We start from the raw sequence: 23,835 nt of genomic DNA, 5'->3' as shown, positions 1-23,835 counted from the left end.
ACAGTGCTGTGGGGATGGGAAGGGAAAGGTGGAGGAGCAGAGGGAAAAGGGGAAAAAGAGGAAAAAGAGGGTTAAGCTGCGGAGAGGTAAAGGGGGGATGGCAGAGGGAGTAGAGGGAGAAGAGGAGCTCAGTCTGGGAACGCCTCTTGGAGGAGGTGAGTTTTAAGTAGGGTTTTGAAGAGGGAAAGAGAATCAGTTTGGCGGAGGTGAGGAGGGAGGGCGTTCCAGGACCGTGGGAGGACGTGACCCAGGGGTCGACGGCGGGATAGGCGAGACCGAGGGACGGTGAGGAGGTGGGCGGCAGAGGAGCGGAGCGTGCGGGGTGGGCGGTAGAAAGAGAGAAGGGAGGAGAGGTAGGAAGGGGCAAGGTGATGGAGAGCCTCGAAGCCTAGAGTGAGGAGTTTTTGTTTGGAGCGGAGGTTGATAGGCAACCACTGGAGTTGTTTAAGAAGGGGAGTGACATGCCCAGATCGTTTCTGCAGGAAGATGAGCCGGGCAGCGGAGTGAAGAATAGACTGGAGCGGGGCGAGAGAGGAGGAAGGGAGGTCAGAGAGAAGGCTGACACAGTAGTCTAGCCGGGATATAATGAGAGCCCGTAACAGTAAGGTAGCCGTTTGGGTGGAGAGGAAAGGGCGGATCTTGGCGATATTGTAGAGGTGAAACCGGCAGGTCTTGGTAACGGATAGGATGTGTGGGGTGAACGAGAGAGACGAGTCAAGCTACCTCTAAGAGCAGGGGGCTGGGAGTCAGAAGGACCTGGGTTCTAATGCCAGCTCCACCACTTGTCTGCTGTGTGACCTTGGGCAAGTCCTTCCACTTCTCCAAGCTTCAGTTACCTCATCTGTAAAATGGGAATTGAGACTGTGAACCCTATGTGGACAGGGACTGTGTCCAACCCGATTTGCTTGTATCTACCTCCATGCTTAGTAGAGTACCTGGCACATAATAAGATCTTAAGGAATACCATAAAAAAAAAATACCTCGTGTCAGTACTTTCCTGGCTGCCTGAAATGTTAATGGCTTAAAATGCTGGGCTTTAGACTTAATTAAACCTCAATTTCCAGAGTGTATAAATAATGAAATACAGCATTTATGTGAAGTGGTATTTACTTTCAGGCCTATTAGTTCAAAAATACTGAATTATTAAAGTGAATAAATTGGCTGCTCACACACAAACCCTCTTTTCTCTGTCTTCTGCTACCTCTCTGTACAATGCTTCTTCTTAATTGAGTCACTAAATCAATTCATAAGAATCCCATTGTTGTGATCCTGGCTTAGGGCTGACAGATAAGCTTTAGGAAATTGCATTGCTCCCTGACGATGCTTGAGATATTGCCATCTCCTACAGGGGCAAAACCAAGACAGCCACCTTGAACTGGAAGATGTAAGCCAAAGAAATTACTTTCTGGTGAAATGAACCTTAAGAACTCACTAGAGAGAAACACCCAATCTACAGCCGGGTTGACTCTGGCACACAAATCACAGTTATGATAACATCAAGGACACGTATTCAATTAAGCCTACACTTGGATGAAATGGCCTAGCTAATTGATCCAGCTAAGACCATCACCCTCATCATGAATAGCCTTTTGGAGTTCCTACTGTGAGTAAAACGCTGTATCAGATGATTCGAAAAACCATCCTGCTTAATGGGGGAGACAAGTGGACACAGATTACCATAAGTAATAATAATTATTATTATGGTACTTAAGCACTAAATTATGTGCCAGGCACAATAGCTAAAGATGGAGGGGATACAATTATAAACACCTGTGAACTAGCAAACGCCCAATAAGTAGCTATGGACATGGGATGCTAAGGTGGCTAATGATGGCATGACCAGGAAGGGGCGGGGGAGAGGAGGAGTGGTTAGGGCGTGCCCCTGTGAGGTGGCTCATTCATTTATTCATTCGCTCATATTTATTGAGCGCTTACCATGTGCAGAACACTGTACTAAGTGAAGTACCTCCAATGATAATAATAACTGTGGTATTTGATAGAAGCTTACTATGTGCCAAGCACCGTAATAAGGGCTGGGTGGATACAAGCAAATCAGGTTGGACAAAGTCCCCGTCCCACGTGGGGCTCACAGTCTCAATCCCCATTTTACAGATGAGGCAACTGAGGCTCGGAGAAGCGATGAAGCAACTTGCCCAAGGTCACACAGCAGACATGGGGCAGAGCCGGGATTAGAACCCACGACCTTCTGACGCCTAGGCCCGTGCTCTATCCACCGTGCCATGCCGCTTCCCAATGGTTTGAGAGCCACCAGTTGAAAAGCACTACTTCAGCGATCCTCAATTGAGAGTGAGGCTATAAAACAGGTCATGCCGGTACTAAATTAGATCGACGGACCATCCCAGCACTGCTTCCAAAATGGCCAGGATGTTTGGAAGAACCAGATGATGGCTACCCTCCTTTCTATCCTTCCTAATGATTGGGAATTTCCTCTCTAACATCCCAAACATCCCATCTACATCCCTACCTTTTGCCCTACTCAGCCGTCGCGGACCTCTCGCCAACAAATTTAGCCTACCCCTTCTCGAATCTCCTGATGTTTTCTGCCCATATGACTTCCTGTGGTTACAAACTCCATATTTACCACTGGCTGTGTAAAGACGTGTTTCCTCTTCCTTATTTTGAACCTCAGTGAAGGTAACTAGGTCTATATTTAGGATAAGGACCAGGGCTGCCAACTCTCTGTAAATTCATGGCTGGTCCGTAAAAATGAGCTTAAATCGGCAGTGTCCGTGAACCCCATAAAAATATTTCAAACATCCGTTAAATACTGCCGCAGACTTGAGCATGCTATTGCTCCAGTTCTTACAGCAGCAGCTGTAATGGGCACAGATGTATGAATTTAAGGATGGTTGGCAACCGTGTTAAGGACTCCCCAATTAGAACTCTTAATTAGTGCCATGAAAATGGAGTGTTCAGCAAAAGAGTGCTAAACGAAGTACAGTTTCCCATAGGAAATAATCCAAAGCGTATTGATACGTTCCCAAGATGCAAAAAATTGGCTCAAAATAAGATAAGTATATTTAAAAAGAGATGAACACATTATGTAGTTACAATGTAGCAAAGGAGGCAGTGTGGCCTATTGAGTAGAGCATGGGCCTAGGAGACAGAAGGACCTGAGCTCTGATCCCAGCTCTGCCACTTGTCTGCTGTGTGATCTTGGGCAACTCACTTCACTTCTCTGGGACTCAGTTACCTCATCTGTAAAATGGGGATTGATTCCATGAGCCCTACGTGGGACAGGGACTGTGCCCGGCACGATTAGCTTGTATCTACACCAGCGCTTAGTACAGTGCCTGGTACATAGTAAGCGCTTAAATACCACAATTATCATTATTATTATTTTATCATTGGATAGAGCATAGGGACTGGGAGTCAGGAGAAGTGGGTTCTAGTTCCAGGGTGACCTTGGGTAAATCATCTCACTTCTCTGGGCTTCAGTTTCCCCACCTGCAAAGTGGGGACGAAATAGATTGGTGGGGCCTGTGTGGTACAGAGATTGTGTCCATTATAACTGTGTCACACCAACCCCAACATTTAGCAGGTGGTAAGTGCTTCATTCCATAATGATTAAATGTGTACCCATAAGATTTTGAATTATGCACACGTATGTAAATATTTAATGTAATCTTCACCTCCTATTCAGCAAGGACACCGTGTGTTAATGTACTACGGTGCTATCATTAATCTAATGCCAGACAACAAACAGCCATTGGCATAGGTTTATAATCTCTCTACTTGAGTTGATAAAAGTACCTCTGTGGTTGAGGAGATAGGAAAGAAGACAGAAGGTTGGAAGGAGACAGGCCTTTGAGCCTAGCTAAACTCTGCATTAAGTGACAAAAGCAGGACCTTATCGTTAAGTAAGGGAGAACAAGAAAAAACAGCATTGAAATTCAACAAGGCTATTGCAAAAGAGCACTAAAGGAAGAGATTTTAATCAGGAGATCTCTATACCTGTCGGCTAAGACCAGGTGTGACTTGGTTAGGAAGAAATTCTTGAGATTCTCCTGACAGAGCCTTTGTTTTTAGATCCTGAAGATTATGGTTGGAGCTACAGCTACTGAAGTAAGCAGGACATCCCGATTCTAGAGACCTAATAAAATATTTTCCTAACTGGTTAAGTCTGTTTTAGAGACCAGCCACAATTTAAATCTTTTCAGTTGCATACAGTTTACGTGGTCAGAGAGGCACACGAAAGAGACCTGACATTTGGATTTTGCTCTATCGATTAATAGGAGTGCTGAGAGGAATTATACAGACAAAAATCAATCAAGGAGAAATGTTTTAATCAAAGTGCATATTTCATGAATATGGCAGCAGTTAATGAACTCGGAAGCAATAATAATAATAATGATGGGATCTGTTAAGCGCTTACTATGTGCCCGAGACCCTACTAAGCACTGGGATGGATACAGGCAAAATACTCGCGAAGCCCTCCTCACTCCCAAATTCACACTTTTATATGTGAATTCAAGTTCATAAAACATTTTTGTAATCCATTTTTTTTTCCTTGGATTTTTGCCAACGTGTTTCATTTGAAATATGATTTACTTGCCCTTGGAGTAATGGCCATTTCTTTTTTCCACAGAATTGGCTACTGCTATACAGGGATTTATACCTTCCCTCTTGTTTTTGAATTTACCAAATTTTAAAATATGACCATGGTGTAAAGTCTAAGAATGAGACAATAAGACAATTCCATGTCCTCTGATGATGATAATAATAATAATAACAATAATAATAATACCAATAAGTGGCATTTGTTAAGTGCTTACTGTACGCCAGGCACTACACTAAGCGCTGAAGTGGATATGAGCAACTCAGGTTGGACGCAGTCCCTGTCCCACATGGGGCTCATGGTCTCAATCCCCATTTGACAGATGAGGGAACTGAGGCACAGAGATGTGAAGTGACTGTCATTCATTCATTCAATAGTATTTATTGAGCGCTTACTATGTGCAGAGCACTGTACTAAGCGCTTGGAATGAACAAGTTGGCAACAGATAGAGACAGTCCCTGCCGTTTGACGGGCTTACAGTCTAATCGGGGGAGACGGACAGACAAGAACAATGGCAATAAATAGAGTCAAGGGGAAGAACATCTCGTAAAAACAATGGCAACTAAATAGAATCAAGGCGATGTACATTTCATTAACAAAATAAATAGGGTGATGAAAATATATACAGTTGAGCGGACGAGTACAGTGCTGAGGAGATGGGAAGGTAGAGGGGGAGGAGCAGAGGGAAATGGGGGGAAAAGAGGGTTAAGCTGCGGAGAGGTGAAGGGGGAGCGGTAGAGGGAGTAGAGGGAGAAGGGGAGCTCAGTCTGGGAAGGCCTCTTGGAAGAGGTGAGTTTTAAGTAGGGTTTTGAAGAGGGGAAGAGAATTAGTTTGGCGGAGGTGAGGAGGGAGGGCATTCCAGGACCGCGGGAGGACGTGGCCCAGGGGTCGACGGCGGGATAGGCGAGACCGAGGGATGGTGAGGAGGTGGGCGGCGGAGGAGCGGAGCGTGCGGGGTGGGCAGTAGAAAGAGAGAAGGGAGGAGAGGTAGGAAGGGGCAAGGTGATGGAGAGCCTTGAAGCCTAGAGTGAGAAGTTTTTGTTTGGAGCGGAGGTTGATAGGCAACCACTGGAGTTGTTTAAGAAGGGGAGTGACATGCCCAGATCGTTTCTGCAGGAAGATGAGCCAGGCAGCGGAGTGAAGAATAGACTGGAGCAAGGCGAGAGAGGAGGAAGGGAGATCAGAGAGAAGGCTGACACAGTAGTCTAGCTGGGATATAACGAGAGCCCGTAGTAGTAAGGTAGCCATTTGGGTGGAGAGGAAAGGGCGGATCTTGGCGATATTGTAAAGGTGAAACCGGCAGGTCTTGGTTACGGATAGGATGTGTGGGGTGAACGAGAGAGACGAGTCAAGGATGACACCGAGATTGCGGGCCCGAGAGACGGGAAGGATGGTCGTGCCATCCACGGTGATAGGGAAGTCTGGGAGAGGACCGGGCTTGGGAGGGAAGATGAGGAGCTCAGTCTTGCTCATGTTGAGTTTTAGGTGGCAGGCCGACATCCAGGTGGAGATATCCTGGAGGCAGGAGGAGATGCAAGCCTGAAGGGAGGGGGAGAGGACAGGGGCAGAGATGTAGATCTGTGTGTCATCTGCGTAGAGATGGTAGTCAAAGCTGTGAGAGCGAATGAGTTCACAAAGGGAGTGAGTGTAAATGGAGAACAGAAGAGGGCCAAGAACTGACCCTTGAGGAACTCCAACAGTTAAAGGATGGGAGGGGGAGGAGGCGCCCGCGAAGGAGACCAAGAATGACCGGCCAGAGAGATAAGAGGAGAACCGGGAGAGGACGGAGTCCATGAAGCCAAGGTGAGATAAGGTATGGAGGAGGAGGGGATGGTCGACAGTGTCAAAGGCAGCAGAGAGGTCAAGGAGGATTAGAATGGAGTAGGAGCCATTGGATTTGGCAAGAAGGAGGTCATGGGTGACCTTAGAGAGAGCAGTCTCGGTAGAGTGGAGGGGACAGAAGCCAGATCGGAGGGGGTCCAGGAGAGAATGGGAGTTAAGGAATTCTAAGCAGCGATTGTAGACGACTCGTTCTAGGATTTTGGAAAAGAAGGGTAGTAGGGAGATAGGGCGATAACTGGAAGGGGAAGTGGGGTCAAGAGCGGGTTTTTTTAGGATGGGGGAGATGTGGGCATGTTTGAAGGCAAAGGGGAAGGAGCCATTGGAGACTGAGTGGTTAAAAATAGAAGTTAAGGAAGGGAGGAGGGCAGGGGTGATGTTTTTAATAAGCCCAAGGTCACTCAGCAGATAAGTGGCAGAGCCAGGATTAGAACCCACGACCTTCCAGTTCCCAGGCCCATGCTCTATCCACTATGCCATGCTGTTCTGAACCCCGAACGGGACCTCCGATTCTTTTTGGAAAGGGAGTAATCCCCCTTTTTCTTTTTTTTTTTTGAGAAGGGTGAAGGGAGCTGGAAAAATCCAAACATTAGCCAAATGATAGAGACTGCATCTAGTTGAGGATTACAGGCAGGAGGCTCTTTTAAAGAAATTCCAATAGAGGATCAACCACACGGATTACAATACATAAGAGTCCAAATATACACTGATTTAATCATAAAATCTGAGAACTTGAATCCAGTGTTACATAGAGCCTTTAGCGTAACCTCAGTATGCCTGTACTTGACTATGCAGACAACCTACTATGGGCCACATAAAGCTGAGTCTCAAGTCCAGAGACCTTAATAAAGGTTTCAACACCATTTCCCAGGGGTATAACATCAGCTTCTTTTTCGTCGAGGGCAAAAACATTACAAACTTAATACTTGTGTGTAAACGGCCAGAAGACTGGAGTTACATTTAGCTCTCTCATACTGCTACATAATACATAATGGGAACAGAAAACCATACTGCCTAGCACATGCCAAGCTTCTTTGCATGACATAACCAGGAATTCAGGGCCAAAAAAGCGAACAGAGCCCCTGAAAAAAATTGTGCATTTGGTTTCTCGGAAACATTCTAAGATTACCCTGGGCATTTCCACGCCAAGTGAAAGACACATAATCCCAGCACTCTGCTGATGGGCAGAAAAAAAAGCTACAGATTAGTTCAAGGCAGGGCTATTTTAACATCCCGTGGGCACGGAGCTAATGGATTTCGCCGGGGCCCCCAATGACGCATGCCATCATTATGTCAACACGGCATAGGATGACATTGGAGCCGCTTCCCCGGCTTCACTGATGAACACCTGGTGAGGACTCTCTCCCATCCCCACATTGGCTATTCAACTTCCAACCCAGAGGGGGCTAATAGGCTCCAACTGCCATCGTCTGGGCCTTGTAGCGCCCTCCATTAATATTCTTTAATCCGTCCCCACTCCACTGCCCAAGGTATGAATTGATTCACATTAATAGCTGAGATTCTTATCTACCTCACGGATGGGGCTATTATGCCCACATCTTCTAGATCAGGTTTTCTTAAGTGCCACAGATAGTGTGGCTCAGCTCAGGCCAGTTATCTTGCAGTCCAGGGTTTTGGAGGTGAATTGGGTGGTGGGGGGAGGGGAGGAGGGAGAAGGTAAGTGAGAGGGTTGATCCTCTCTGTACCAGATTCTCTCCCTGCAGATTTGGGGGCTCTCTCTCCACTTTCCAAATGACTGAAATGATAATAATAATAATAATTGTGGTATTTAAGTGCTTACTATGTGCCAGGCACCATACTAAGCGCTGGGGTAATCGCGTTGGACACAGTTCCCGTCCCACACAGGTTTCACAGTCTTAATCCCCATTTCACAGATGAGGGAACTTAGGCACAGAGGAGTTAAGCAACTTGCCCAAGGTCACAGAGCAGAGAAGCGGCAGAGCCGGGATCAGAACCCAACTTGGCTAGTGCTGGGGGCTGCCAGACAGAGGGAGGGGGATGCAATTGTGGGGGAAAAGTGCACTCTACCCAACAGTGCTTGAGGAAGGTGGCAATAGCTCAAATGGCTGGTGGCCTCATTCTGGGGAGCTTGAGGGTCAATCAATCAAGCAATTAACCGATCATATTTATTGAATGCTTACTGTGTTCAGAGCACTGTACTAAGCGCTTGGGAGAGTACAATATAACATTGTAACAGAGTTGGTAGACACATTCCCCACCTACGATGAGCTTACAGTCTAAAGGGGAAGGCGGACATTAAGAGAAATAAATTATGGATATGTACATGAGTGCTCTGGGGCTGAGGGGGGCAGTGAATAAAGGGAGCAAATCAGGGCGACGCAGAAGGGAATGGGAAAAGAGGATAAGAGGGAAGGCCTCTCGGAGAAGAAGATACGAAAAGGGAGGGCGTTCCAGGCCAGAGGCAGGATGTAGGTAAGGGGTTGGTGGTGAGACAGATGAGACCGAGATACGGTCAGTAGGTTGGCATTAGAGGAGCGAAGTGTGTGGGCTGGGTTGCAATAGGAGAGTAATGAGGTGAGGTAGGAGGGGGCAAGGGGATCGAGTGCTTTTAAAGCCTATGGTAAGGAATTTCTGTTTGATGTGAAGGTGGATGGGCAATCACTGGAGGTTCCTGAGGAGTGGGGAAACATGGACTGAGCATTTTTGTAGAAAAATGATCCAGGCAACAGAGTGAAGTATGGACTGGAAAGGGGAGAGACGGGAGGCAGGGAGGTCAGCGAGGAGGCTGATGCAGTAATCAAGGCGGGATAGGATAAATGCTTGGATTAACGTGGCGGCCATTTGGATGGAGAGGAAATGATGGACTTTAGCGAGGTTGTGAAGGTGGAAGCCACAGGACTGAGTGATAGGTTGAACATGTGGGTTGAATGAGATAGCGCCAAAATTACGGGCTTGTGAGACAGGAAGGATGGAGGTGCCGTCTAGAGTGATGGAAAAGTCAGGGGGAGGACAGGGTTTGGGTGGGAAGATAAGGAGTTCTGATTTGGACAGGTTAAGTCTGAGGTGATGACAGGACATCCAAGTAGAGATGTCTTGAAGGCAGGAGGAAATGCGAGACTGCAGAGTGGGAGAGAGACCAGGGGTGTAGATGTAGATTTGGATTTAATGTAGACTTGGGTATCATCTGCAGAGAGATGGTAGTTGAAGCCATGGGAGCGAATGAGTTCTCCAAGGGAATGGGTGTAGATGGAGACTAGAAGGGGACCCAGAAGTGAACCTTGAGGGACACCCCCAGTTAGGGGGTGGGAGGCAGAGGAGGAGGCCGTGAAAGAGAATGAGCAGCCAGAGAGACAGGAGAAGAACCAGGAGAGGACAGTGTCAGTAAAGCCATGCTCGGATAATGTTTCCAAGAGAAGGGGATGGTCGACAGTGTCAAAGTCAGCTGAGAGATCGAGGAGGATCTGCATGGAGTAGAGGCCATTGGATTTGGCAAGAAGGAGATCACCTGTCACCTTTGAGAGGGTGGTTTCTGTGGAGTAGACAGTACCACCATCCTTCCTGTCCCACGAGCCCGTATCCTTGGTGTTATCCACGGCTTAGCTCTCTCATTCATCCCACATATTCAATCTGTCACCAAATCCTGTCGGTTCGACCTTCACAACATCACTAAAATCCATCCTCTCCTCTCCATCCAAACTGCTACCACATGGATCCAAGCATTTATCCTATCCCGCCTTGATTACTTCACCCACCTTCTCTCTGACCTTCCTGCCTCCTGTCTCCTACCACTCCAATCCATACTTCACTCTGGTGTCTGGATTATTTTTCTTGAAAATCATTCGGTCCATGTTTCCCCACTCCTCAAGAACCTCCAGTGGTTGTCCATCCACTACCACATCAAAGAGAAACTCCTTACCATAAGCTTTAAAACACTCAATCGCCTTGCCCTCTCCTACCTTACTTGTCGCTTTCCTCCTACAACCCAGCCTGTACGCTTCACTCCTCTACTGCCAACTTACTCACTGTACCTCGATCTCGCCTACCTCACCGCCGACCTCTCGCCCAAACCCTGCCTCTGGCCTTGAACTCCCTCCCTCTTCATATCAGATGGACAAACACTCTCCCCAGCTTCCACATCTCCTCCAGGGCACTTTCCCCAATGAAGCCCTCAAATTCCTCCTATCCCAGCTCCCTTGCATTTGGATTTGCACCCTTTTTCACCTCTTTCTCAACCCCACAGCACTTATGAGAAGCAGCGTGGCTCAGTGGAAAGAGCACGGGCTTTGGAGTCAGAGGTCATGAGTTCGAATCCCACCTCTGCCACTTGTCAGCTGTGTGACTTTGGGCAAGTCACTTAACTTCTCTGTGCCTCAGTTACCTCATCTGTAAAATGGGGATTAAGACTGTGAGCCCCACGTGGGACAACCTGATTCCCCTATGTCTACCCCAGCGCTTAGAACAGTGCTCGGCACATAGTAAGCGCTTAACAAATACCAACATTATTATTATTATTATGTACAATATCCGCCATTTATTTATTCATATTAATTTCTGTCTCCCTCTCAAGACTGTAAACTAATTGTGGGCAGGGAATGTGCCTACCGACTCTATTATATTGTACTCTCCCAAGCATTTAGTACAGTGCTCTGCATGCAGTAGGCACTCAAGAAATACGATTGACAGTAAGGCCTTAACAAATACCACAGTTATTATTAGCAGGATTAACGCGGCCTTGTGGAAAGTGCGTGTGCCTGGAAGTCAGAGGACTTAATCATAATCTAAACCTGGCTCTGCCGCTTGCCTGTCGTGTGACCTTGGAGGTGGCATTTAACAGCTTTGTTCCTCAGTTTCCTCATCAGTAAAATTGTTACACGGTGTTTCATCTGATTATTCTATATTTACCTTTGTGCCTGGCACATAGTAAGGGCTTAACGAATACCACAAGTATCATTATCAGTATTAATTTAAGATAAATGTTCTGGGAAGGAATTAACCATTGCATTCAAGTTTGGGGCTTTCATTTCTCAAAGCTGGTTTAATCTTCTTTTTCTTTCTAAATGCGGTGTTCTGTCAATATCAAGGATAATTTTCCCTACAAAAGCTTCAGGACTGGTGCTGATATGCCACAAACACTTAGATACCCGCCCAACTTTTCTTTTCCCTCTCTAGCTCCATCTAAAAACACAGAGGAAGAAGACATCTGGGGCCCCCAAATACTTTTAAACAGAACTTTTAGCACCTTCTCACCGCAATTGATGGATTAGTTTTTCTGAAGAAATATCAGTGTAAATCTGTTCTTTACTGTCTGCCAACAAGTTGGAAGTCCTCAGTAGATTCCCTTAATCCATAGAATTCATCATTTGTTGGCCCAGGCAGAAATTCTCTCTGCCAAGAAATACCAACCATCAAGGGAGTTAGAATTCTCTTCTCTGTGCAGTGTGAATCACAAGTCAAATGCACTAACTACAAGGAAGGAGATAAACGAATTATCTTTTTATCTGAAGTTTACCAATTAGAATTTATAAATTTTGGAAGGCCCAAACTCCTGTTTCCCGTGACTCTCCTAAGCCTACTGCTATCCGTTTTAGTAGCATTAGTCTAATAACTATCATAGAACGAGTTATGAAACACTTAGTATGTGGGTAAGTGCTGCATGGAAATAGTTGAAGAATATACTTTCTCTGCTTAACCTCAGTTTATATACTAAAATACCCTGACAAATAAACACGGGCATACAACATTCAGCTGCAGAGCCAAGTTGTCTGAGGTTGTACTTTCTTATGTTAAGCTGAAACTTGATTATATTCCCCTCCCTGAATCCCCTGAAATATGAGAAAAATATTCCACCAAGTTTTATATTTCCAGTATTACACAAACTGTTGGCTGTCTAGTCTAGGGGAAAGCCCATGAAGTTGAGAGTCCTGGAGATCTGGGATCTATTCTGGGTTCTACCCTAGGCCAGCTGGATGACCTCAGGCAAGTCATTTAACTTTCTCATCTGGGACTCATCTGTAAAATGGGAATACTGATACTTGCCTCTCCCTACCTGGAAGGGATGGGAAGATAAAGTGAGATGACTGATGCGAAAGCGCTTTGGAAATATAAAAGCATGATATAAAAAACAAGGTATTTGTCTGCTGCTTTTCATTACTTTGCCTTATGGGCTAAATGATGGCTTTGCATACAGTTAAGCCATACCATCTCTCTTTGCTACACACCATTTTGATTTGTCTACTAGCTCGTTGTGGGTGGGGAATGTGTCCATTTATTGTAATACTAGACTCTTCCAAGCTCTGAATACAGTGCTTTGCACACAGTAAGCTCTCAATACAATTGAATGAATGAATGAATAAACTTTTGCTCCAACATCAATACTGCACTCCTTGAAGTTCTTGAGCATTTCCTCTGCTCTCCCTGCCTGTGGCCACCCTAATGTAATTCATTATCCAAGACCTATTTGGCTACCTACTACCACCCATCCTCCACACAAGTCCAGTCAGGAGAGACGGTTATGCTATAGTCTTCATATTGTCAATGTGGGTGAACTAGCTACCCTGGGGGACTTCCCTGTGGCTATCTAGTTTGGTCAGTTGATGTTTAGGATTTTAACCCTTCCACATGGCAAAAGCAGAGTGACCAGGAGTGCCTCATTTTGCATGTTCGCATGGTAGAGGAGCAGCGTGGCCTAGTGGAAAGAGCACAGGCCCGGGAGTCAGAGGACCCGGGTTCTAATCCCGACTTCGCCACTTGTCTGCTGTGTGACCTTGGGCAAGTCACTGTACTATCCCCTGCACTTCAGTTTCCTCATCTATAAAATGAGGATTCACTGCCTGTTCCCCCTTCTTCCTGGGTTGTGAGCCCCACGTGGGTCAGGAGCTATCTGACCTGATTGGCTTGAATCTACCCTAGCACTTAGAACCGTGCTCGACCCATAGTGAATGCTTAGCGCGATAACTGTAATAATAATGACGGTACCAATAATGTTTGGAAAAGGACTGTTGCAATCGACGAGCCATCTGATTTTGTCTAGGTCAACTGACTAACAGGGGCAACATGACAACTCCCCCACACCCAAATGTTGGGACTTGGCAGGCAAAAACAACAACAAAAAGTCATCAGAACCAGGTCAATTACAAGATGACGGACAAGAAAAACACTCATTTGGTGCCTCGACAATAAGCAAAAGCAACATTTGCACTGGCTCATCTACCAGATCCTCAGATCCAAGTTAAAAATCATCACTGCTTAAGAACCCTCAATTAAAAGAACTCATAATTTAACACCCAAGTATCAGTTAAGTGAAGAAGTGTTTGTTGATGAATTGAATGCATCTAAAACCCACAAAACAGATAATGAATAGTTTATGATGTACTCCTTTCATATATAACCTAACCGGCAAATAAGGCAAAAGGAATCAAGCACAAAGAAAATGTCAAAGGGCCAAGGAGATGCTAAAAAGGATGGTAAGAGGGGCATGCATAAAAACCTAAGAGGAATACAGGATGTTTTATAAGGATATCTGAAAGATCATTTTAAAAGGCTGAAGGATTCAGAAAAAAAGAATTTGAGAGCAGCAACACAAATAAAGAGGAGATGGAAGAGAATCGTAAAAGACACAGGCTGAAACAAAATAACCTGGTGGTAATGAAAGATGGAAATAGAGAGAACAATAAAGAGGAATAAGTTGAACAAAACTGGTGCAAAACATTACTCAACTAAATCTCAATTAGTTGCATTTAGCCAAGAATCAACCAAGGAAAAAGGGCCGAACTTAATCTGGGAAGAAGTGGGCTATTCTGTTTGGAATATGAAATTTGGGAAATCCCCAGGTAGGGATTACATGTAATAATGATGTCGGTATTTGTTCAATCATGTGCCAAGCACTATACTAAGCACTGGGGCAGATACACCAGGTTGAATACTGTACCTGTCCCACGTGGGGCTCACAATCTAAGGGGCAGAAGAACAGGCTATCTTAAAGCCGAAGGTCAATTTCTACTTAAAACCCCATAACGATGAAACAACATTCACATCGTAAACACTCCACCTGGTGGAAAAGAACAAAAAATAATGCAGTAGTGTTGATGAAGAAAAGGAAACTCTGAAGACTCTTTTAAACTATCATCTAGTCCATAAGTGCCTTTCATTCATTTATTCATTCATTCATTCATCTGAATTTACTGAGCGCTTGCAGGGAGGGATCGTGTCGTGTAAATAATACAACTTTGTGGTATTGTACTCTCCCAAGTGCTGTTTGGTGCTCAGTAAGCGCTCAGTAAGTACTACTAATCGATCCAATCGCTAATAAACTCCTTTACGTAAGTCACATTAGAATGTTAATAATGACCTTAAAGTGCATTTCAACAGAAAACAAGTTGAATTCTATTAGGAATACTCAGCTATTGACTGCAATCACTCCCTCCCACTAACAGGAAAATGTCAAGTATATTAAATCCTAGCTTGCTTCACTTTGGGTTGCAAGAAAGTGAAGGATTCAATGGTGTTTGATGTTGTTTCACTGCACTTACTGAAACCGGGTTCAACGCAACATGCACATCAATTCGGCATTGCAGAAATGACAATGTTCAACGACCCGTGTGGTAAAAGGGTTTCAAACAGGGTCACACAAGCTTGCCAGAACAGCTTCTAGCCATTCTAGAATGGCCATTCAACAAACTCACCTCAGGAACCAGTATCACCAGCACAGACTGACAACCGGATTATATTTCTCCATGATGCAGCAGAGTTGCAAAGGAAAATCCAAGATTTTCTGATATCCGTCACATGACCACTCTGCCCTCTCCTCTGCCAGGCAAAACTATTTTTCTTCCCTCATTGACGCCCATGCCCGTCACCCCCGCCAATTGTTCCAGACTTTTTACTCTATCCTCAGGCCCCCTGTTCCTCCCCCTCCCCCATCCCTCACCCCCAATGATCTGGCCACCTACTTCATCACAAAAATTAACACAATCAGGTCTGAGCTCCCCAAAGTCACCCCTCCCCCTCCTGCCTCCCCCCCAACCCTCTCCCGTACTTTCCCATCCTTCTCTGCAATATCCTCAGAGGAGATCGCCTTCCTCCTCGCAAGGGCCACCCCCTCCATCTGTGTTTCGGACCCCATTCCCGCTCACCTTATAAAAACTATCGCCCCTTCCCTCCTCCCCCCCTTCCCTCCTTCCCCCTTAACTTCTATCTTTAACAACTCACTCTCCAATGGCTCCTTCCCCTCTGCCTTCAAACAGGTCCATGTTTCCCCCATCCTAAAAAAACCCTCTCTCAACCCAACTTCCCCTTCCAGTGATCATCCTATCTCCCTCCTACCCTTCCTTTCCAAACTCTTAGAACAAGTCATCTACACCCGCTGCCTTGAATTCCTCAACTCCGACTCTCTCCTGGGCCCCTCCAATCTGGTTTCTGTCCCCTCCTCTCCACCGAAACTGCCCTCTCGAAGGTCACCCATGACCTCCTTCTTGCCAAATCCAATGGCTCCTACTCTATCCTAATCCTCCTCGACCTCTCAGCTGCCTGGGACACTGTAGACCATCCCCTTCTCCTCTCCTCCACACTTTATCTGACCTTGGCTTCATGGACTCTGTCGTCTCCTGGTTCTCCTCTTATCTTTCTGGTCATTCATTTCGGTCTCCTTCGCGGGCTCCCCCTCCCCCTCTCATCCACTAACTGCAGTGGTTCCTCAAGGGTCAGGTCTTGGTCCCCTTCTGTTCTCCATCTAGACTCACTCCCTTGGCGAGCTCATTCACTCCCACAGCTTCAACGATCATCTCTATGCAGATGACACCCAAATCTACATCTCCTCCCCTGTTCTCTCCCCCTCCCTCCAGGCTCGTATCTCCTCCTGCCTCCAAGACGTCTCCACCTGGATGTCTGCCCGCCACCTAAAACTCAACATGTCTAAAACTGAGCTCCTTATCTTCCCTCCCAAACCCTGTCCTCTCCCTGACTTCCCTGTCACTGTGGATGGCACTACCTTCCTTCCCGTCTCACAGGCCTGCAACCTTGGTGTCATCCTTGACTCTGCTCTCTCATTCACCCCATGCATCCAATCCGTCACCAACACCTGCCAGTCTCACCTTCACAGTATCGCCAAGATCCACCCTTTCCTCTCCATCCAAATGGCTATCGTACTGGTACAAACTCTCATAATATCCCGGCTGGAGTATTGTGTCAGCCTCCTCTTGGATCTCCCTTCCTCCTGTCTCTCCCCACTCCAGTCTATTCTTCATTCCACTGCCCATATCATCTTCCTACAGAAACGCTCTGGGCATGTCACTCCCCTCCTCAAAAACCTCCAGTGGTTGTCTATCAACCTTCGCACGAAACAAAAACTCCTCACTCTGGGCTTCAAAGCTCCCCATCACCTTGTCCCCTCCTACCTTGCCTCCCTTCTCTCCTTCTACTGCCCACCCCGTACACTCCGCTCCTCTTCCACTCACCTCCTCACAGTCCCCAGTTCGCGCCTGTCCCGCCGCCAACCCCTGGCCCACATCCTACCGCTGTCCTGAAATGCCCTCCCTCCTCACATCTGCCAAACTCTCTTCCCCTCTTCAAAGCCCTACTGAGGGCTCACCTCCTCCAGGAGGCCTTCCCAGACTGAGATCCCATTCCTCCCCACCGCCCTCTGCTCTTCCCCTTCCCCTCAGCACTGTGCATATTTGTATATATTATTTATTACCCTATTTATTTTGTTAATGAGGTGTATATCTCCACGATTCTATTTATCTTGACGATGTTGTCTTCTTTTGTTTTGTTGTCTGTCTTCCCCGTTTAGACTGTGAGCCCGTCATTGGGCAGGGGTTGTCTCTATCTGTTGCCGAACTGTACATTCCAAGCGCTTAGTACAGTGTTCTGCACATAGTAAGCACTCAATAAATAATATTGAGTGAATGAATGACTAGGCTAGAGATGAATATCTTGAAGCTAAATGATGGGCAATAAATAATGATAATGTTGGTATTTGTTAAGCGCTTACTATGTGCAGAGCACTGTTCTAAGCGCTGGGGTATACAGGGTAATCAGATTGTCTCACATGAGGCTCACTGTTTTAATCCCCATTTTACAGATGAGGCAACTGAGGCACAGAGAAGTTAAGTGACTTGCCCAAAGTCACACAGCTGACAAGCGGCAGAGCCGGGATTCGAACCCATGACCTCTGACTCCCAAGCCCGTGCTCTTTCCACTGAGCCACGCTGCTTCTCTTATAGCCTGGAAGTACTGGTGGCCTCTGGGGTAATAATTGTGATATTTATTAAGCACTTGTGTGCCAGGCACTGTACTAAGCGCTGGCATGGATACGAGCAAATCAAGTTGGGCACAGTCCCAGTCCCACATGGGGCTCACAGTCTCATTCCCATTTTACAGATGAGGCAACTGAGGCACAGAGACGTGAAGTGACTTGCCCAAGGTCACAAAGGATGATATGGGCCCGGGCAAAAGAGTTGTTTGGGGTTCTGTGGAAGCTTACTTTCGCTTGGACATTTTTATCTCAATTTCACTGTGCCCTCATCATCCTTTTTTTAATCAATCAATTGTATTTATTGAGCACTTACTGCATTCAGGGCGCTCTACCAAGCGCTTGGAAGAGCATTCATTCATTCAGTCAATCTCATTTACTGAGCGCTTACTGTGTACACAGCACTGTACTAAGCACTTGGGGAAGTGCAACAACAAACAGAAACATTCTCTGTCCACAATGAGCTCACAGTCTAGAGGACAAGGAAAAAGGGAATCGCCTTTTATGGTATGTCGGTGAAAGAGGTTTTACAGTCGAACTGTACTCTAGGCTTGTCGCCACTGTGTCAATGGTAAAGAAACAGAAGCAGCAGAAAGCTACATCTACAGCCGGAGAACATGGCATAGTGGATAGAGCACAGGCCAGGGAGTCAGAAGAAGGTCATGGGTTCTAGGCTTCAAGGCTCTCCATCACCTTGCCCCTTCCCACCTTTCCTCCCTTCTCTCTTTCTACTGCCCACCTCCTCACCATCCCCCGTTCTCGCCTATCCCGCCGTCGACCCCTGGGCCACGCCCTCCCGCAGTCCTGGAACGCACTCCCTCCTCACCTCCGCCAAACTAATTCTCTTCCCCTCTTCAAAACCCTACTTAAAGCTCACCTCCCCCAAGAGGCCTTCCCAGACTGAGCTCCCCTTTTCCCTCTGCTCCCTCTACCCCTCCCTTCACCTCTCCGCAGCTAAACCCTCTTCTCCCCCCTTTCCCTCTGCTCTTCCCCCTCTCCCGTCCCATCCCCTCAGCACTGTATTCATTCACTCAACTGTATATATCTTCATTACCCTATTTATTTTGTTAATGAGATGTACATCACCCTGATTCTATTTATTTGCTATTGCTTTAATGAGATGTTCTTCCCCTTGATTCTATTTATTGCCACTGTTCTTGTCTGTCTCCCCCGATTAGACTGTAAGCCCGTCAAAGCGCAGGGACTGTCTCTATCTGTTACCGATTTGTACATTCCAAGTGCTTAGTACAGTGCTCTGCACATAGTAAGCGCTCAATAAGTACTACTGAATGAATGAATTAATAATCCCAGCTCCGCCATTTGTCTGCTGTGTGACCTGGGGCAAGTCATTTCACTTCTCTGGGCCTCAATTATTTCATCTGTAAAATGGGGGTTGAGACTGCGAGTCCCACACGGGACGGGGGATGTGTCCAACTTGATTGATCCACTCCAACTTGATCCACTCCAGCGCTCAGTACAGTGCCTGGTACATAGTATGCACTTAACAGATACCATCGTTATCATTACCAAAGGCAGCATGGACTGGTTTCGATAAAATCAGAACATCGCTCAATCGGTCAATCAATGGTATTTATTGAGCGCCTAGGAGAGTACGATACAACAGAATTAGGAGACACGTTCCCTGCCCTTGAAGAAGAAGAAGAAGGAACTTTTTGACTTCACTGTTTTGCCATCAATGACACATGGATCAAAATAAGTGCTTCCATTTGCCTGGTGAGGTGTTGGGGGGCTTTCATTTCTGAGGCTAACCTCCCTAGCATATGCCGAGCCTCACCTGCTCCAGGAATCAGGCCAGGTAGGATGTTTGACTGGAGCCTTGAAGAAGGCCAGAGAAAAAGCATTGGTTGGTTGAGACAGACTACAGAACAGTAACAATAACTGTGGCATTTGTTAAATGTTTACTATGCGCCATGCACTGTTCTAAACACTGGGGTAGATACAAAGTAATCAGGTTGGACACAGTGCAACCCCACAGAACCCCCTAAGGAGCGTGCAGCAAGTCCCCCAAAAGCGGATGATGATGCCGGGCCACTGGGCTCGTATGCTGCAGTCGCCAGCAGTGGAGAGCTGCGGTGACGAGGGGGAGGGAAAGGAGGCACCGAGTTGTGCTTCCGAGCCAGGAGGATGTCGATCAACGGCACTCGTGGAGGAAGCAAAAATGACAAACCTGAAAGATCCAAGAAGAGACCCAAGTACAGAGATGTCACTCCGGGAAACATACAGGTGTCGGAGACATGGCGTTAAGACCTGCACGGAGCACAACGGAAATGGGAAAGCCATGTAGCTCATAGATGCTACAACTGCCAGTCCTCCCGCTTAATTGGCTGGATCCCAATAAGCGGAAAAGGCCCTACGAGGAAGACCGAGAATGCGCTGGGCTGGTCCGATGACAAAATGACTCAGCAGAGATGGCCGCGACGTGCTCAAGAGCGAATGAAATGGTGGGCCGTCGATTCATGTTCACAGAGGAATGAACAAGGTCAGATCAGAGGCGAAAGTAGAGTAAAAGATGAGATGGAGGAGAAAACTGAGCAGAAAGAGGTAAGTCAGGTTGATTAAACTAATCAATTTCATCCTTCTACTAATGAGAACTTGGGTAGTAAAAAAAAAAAAAAAAATCAGGAGCAGGGAACCTCAGAAGATGCGGAACTTGGATAAAATACTGTAGAGAAGCAGCGTAGCTCAGTGGAAAGAGCCCGGGTTTGGGAGTCAGGGGTCATGGGTTTGAATCCTGACTCTGCCACTTGTCAGTTGTATGACTGTGGGCAAGTCACTTCACTTCTCTGTGCCTCAGTTACCTCATCTGTAAAATGGGGATTAACTGTGAGCCTCACATGGGACAACCTGATTACCCTTTATCTACCCTAGTGCTTAGAACAGTGCTCTGCACATAGTAAGTGCTTAACAAATACCAACGTTATTATTATTATTAGAGATAGGCTGCAAGCCGAAACACTAGAACCTGGGTCTTCAAAAATCATCTGTGAGGCTTCTGTCTCACAGGCTTTGTATTTTATTCCCATTTTATCATCAGCGGGGGGTGGAAAGGAATCCTTTCATCAACTCCTACGTAACGCTGGGAATCTGCAACGCTGTCTCATTAAAAAGGCCCCACCAGTACCGGTGAGGCTCAAATTTACCTTTCCTTTCCATATGCCAGGGCAAGCTCCAGTGAAAACGGGATGCATTGAAAGCAACATTGCATTAAAATAAATATCTGCAAATTGCCGAGTCTGGCTCCTAAATGAGTCCCTGGAAACTTAGCTGAAATTAAAACAAGATGTTGGGATAAGAGCTTTGTGTTTTATGGGCTGACGTGGCAGCACTCTACCTTCTGCACTATCCTCAAGGGTCATACTAGCATTACTCCGTGGATGGTCAGCAGGTGGGGATCTGTGGCGGATCCAGTTTGCCTCCTGCTTTCCTGAGAAGGCTGAGCAGTTTGCCATGGCTAATGCGCCTAACCTCTGAGGAGCGGGAAAAGGATTTGGGGTTCCAACCATGAGGGAGTCTGATGCAAACACTTTCTAAAAATGATTGGGACAAATGAAATTCTCTATTAAAATTTAACGGGGAGGTCAGTGAGGAAAAAACGACCAAAAAACCCAACAGAACGAGTGTTTTCCAGCGCAGTGGTCCACTTATTATGCTGTTTGGGCTGCAGTGTATCCTGAAACCACCCCTGTAAAAGTATCTGAAGAGAGTCATAAATTAAAAATAATTTAAAAAAAACCCTCCAGAAAATGTCAACTCTTCCCAAGAATATTAGATGGCTTCATTGAAGTGAAAGACTTCCTGGGGCTTATTTAGCCTTTCCAGATTTTCAAAGCTTTCTAATTTTGTTCTTTATTCTTCCAGTGTTGCCCGAGATTTCCACGATAATCTAAAAGATACGTTCAAAAAGAAAAATGACTTCAGAAGGTACTGTTGCTCATGGAAATAATTCTGCTGTAAAACGCCTATTTGAATTCTGCTCATGACTCCCTCACCAGCACGGCCAACTTGTTCTGGTGGACAATAAGATATTACCCAGCTGTTTTAATACATTTAGGAGTAAAACATTACAAAACCTGGAATATCTCTGTGAAATCATGAATCACTGCTTTCAAAACACAGAGTTGGCTGGAGGTCATATGGAGCAGAGCACAACTCTAACTTTTCAACCCCCCAAAACGCGATCCGCTTTTTAAACTTTCTAAATCGAATTAGTGGAATGTGTGAACAGAAAGTTTCGGTAATGAATCTGCATTCGAGTTAATAAGAAATGTTAATTCAGGTTTAGAATGGGCAGGAACTGCATCTAGGAGGAAAACTCCCGGTGTGCTGTTCGTCAAAGAACCAATACGATTTCTTCGAATGTATCTTCTAACTGGAATTTAAACAGTTCGGTACCTCAGGGAGATGAATCTCTGAGGTCAAAAATATGGCATCCGCGATTGAAAGGAAGTTCTTCAATTAGCGACTGCAAGAAACATGATGGTTTAAGACTGGCTGGTCAAAAACACCCCCAAGGTTAACCAGAAGATTCCCCAGTGAATGGAGGCTGTAAAACAAGCACCTTTCACAACTAATGGGGTGAACAGAAATCACTAACTTGCAGGAGGACTGAGGTCTACGATGAAAATTCACATTTTTAGGTTCTTCTGCAGTCAGTCAATGGCATCGATTGTGCGCAGATCACTGTACTAGGCGCTTGGGAGAGCACAACATAAAAATAAACTGACAAACGGCTGCCCACAAAAAGCGTCTCTCTCAAAAAGAGAAACGGATTCACATTTTGAGACCTCTTGGCTTACGATGTTCGTAAAAGAGAAGCAGCCTGGCATAGTGGATAGAGCGCGGGACAGGAGGTCGAAAGGTTATGGGTTCTAACCCCAATTCCGCCACTCGTCTGCTGTGTGACCTTAGGCAAGTCACTTCACTTCTTTGTGCCACAGTTACCTCATCTGTAAAATGGGGAATAAGCCCTATGTGGGACAAGGACTGTGTCCAACCCGATTTGCTTGTATCCACCCCAGCGCTTAGTACAGTCCCTAGCACATAGTATGCGCTTAACAAATACCATGATTTGATTATCATTACAAAAGAAAACACACCTACGCCCGCTCCAAACGCCAAGGAGAGCTTCCAAAATCAGAGACTGTGAGCCCCACGTGGGACAAGGACTGTGTCCAACCCCATTTGCTTGCATCCACCCCAGCGCTTAATACAGTGCCCGGCCCATAGTAAGCGCTTAGCAAATACCGTAATTATGATTATTATAAAAGAAAACACGCATACGCCCCTTCCAAACGCCAAGGGAAGCTTCCAAAATCAGAGTCTGTGTGCCCCATGTGGGACAAGGACTGCGTCCAACCCGATTTGCTTCCATCGAGCCCAGCGCTCAGTCCAGTGCCCGGGCCGGTGTAAGTGCTTAACCAATACCATCATTATTATTATTATAAAAGAAAACGTGCATACGCCCGCTCCAAACCCAGATGAAAGCCTCCAAAATCAGAGATGGGGACGGGCATTCCTATTTGTTGCTGAAGTGTGCTTCCCAAGCGATCAGGGGAGCGCTCCGCACACAGCAAGCGTTCGGTACGATTCGTTCAGTGGTATTTATTGAGCGCTTACTGTGTGCGGAGCACTGTGCTAAGCGCTTGGAATGGACAACTGGGCACCGGATGGAGACCATCCCTGCCCAACGACGGGCTCGCAGTCTAAACGATGGAATGGACGGCTGAATGAATGAGCAGAGAGTTGCGATCTGCTTGTGATTAAAATCTGGATTGCTCCCCCGTCCCCTCCAGAGGAGTGCGCCTTCCGCTCGGGGGTCCGAAGGGGCTTCGGGGTCTCCCCCCAACACACACACACGCACGATTTACCGAACGTTTGCAAACTTCCCCGCTCTCGCCGGGCTCCGCTGTCCGGTTTTTCTCTGGAGACGTGGCTCCTGCTGCGCCTTGGAAACCTGAGCGGGGGGGAAATGGGCCAGATGAGCTGGGCCGCTCTCTTTGGCAACTTGCAAGAGATAGAGGAGCAAGAGGCTGCCCAGGCCGAGCAGGCCGGCCCCGACTTTATGGTAGAGTTTCATGGCGCTTAGAACAGTGCTCGGCACCTAGTAAACGCTTAACAAATACCATAGTTATTACGGTGCGCAGTGGAGTGCCCGAGCCGACTTTCC

The 23,835-nt window shown here is 46.6% G+C and overlaps 1 protein-coding gene across 1 annotated transcript in view; it reads right to left on the bottom strand.

Moving 5' to 3' along the window:
* The window catches only part of GXYLT2 (glucoside xylosyltransferase 2), a 78,319-nt gene extending 54,484 nt beyond the window's left edge, over positions 1 to 23,835 (bottom strand). Inside the window, exon 1 of the mRNA XM_029052211.1 lies at positions 23,537 to 23,835. Within this exon, the coding sequence (XP_028908044.1) occupies positions 23,537 to 23,745 (209 nt within the window). The 5' untranslated portion in view covers positions 23,746 to 23,835. The remainder of the gene's footprint in view (positions 1 to 23,536) is intronic.

The sequence above is a fragment of the Ornithorhynchus anatinus genome, chromosome X1 (genome assembly GCF_004115215.2).
Source record: "Ornithorhynchus anatinus isolate Pmale09 chromosome X1, mOrnAna1.pri.v4, whole genome shotgun sequence".
Lineage (NCBI taxonomy): Eukaryota > Metazoa > Chordata > Mammalia > Monotremata > Ornithorhynchidae > Ornithorhynchus > Ornithorhynchus anatinus.
The sequence above is the reverse complement of the archived record's forward strand: the minus strand, read 5'-3'. Positions and strand labels throughout refer to the sequence as shown.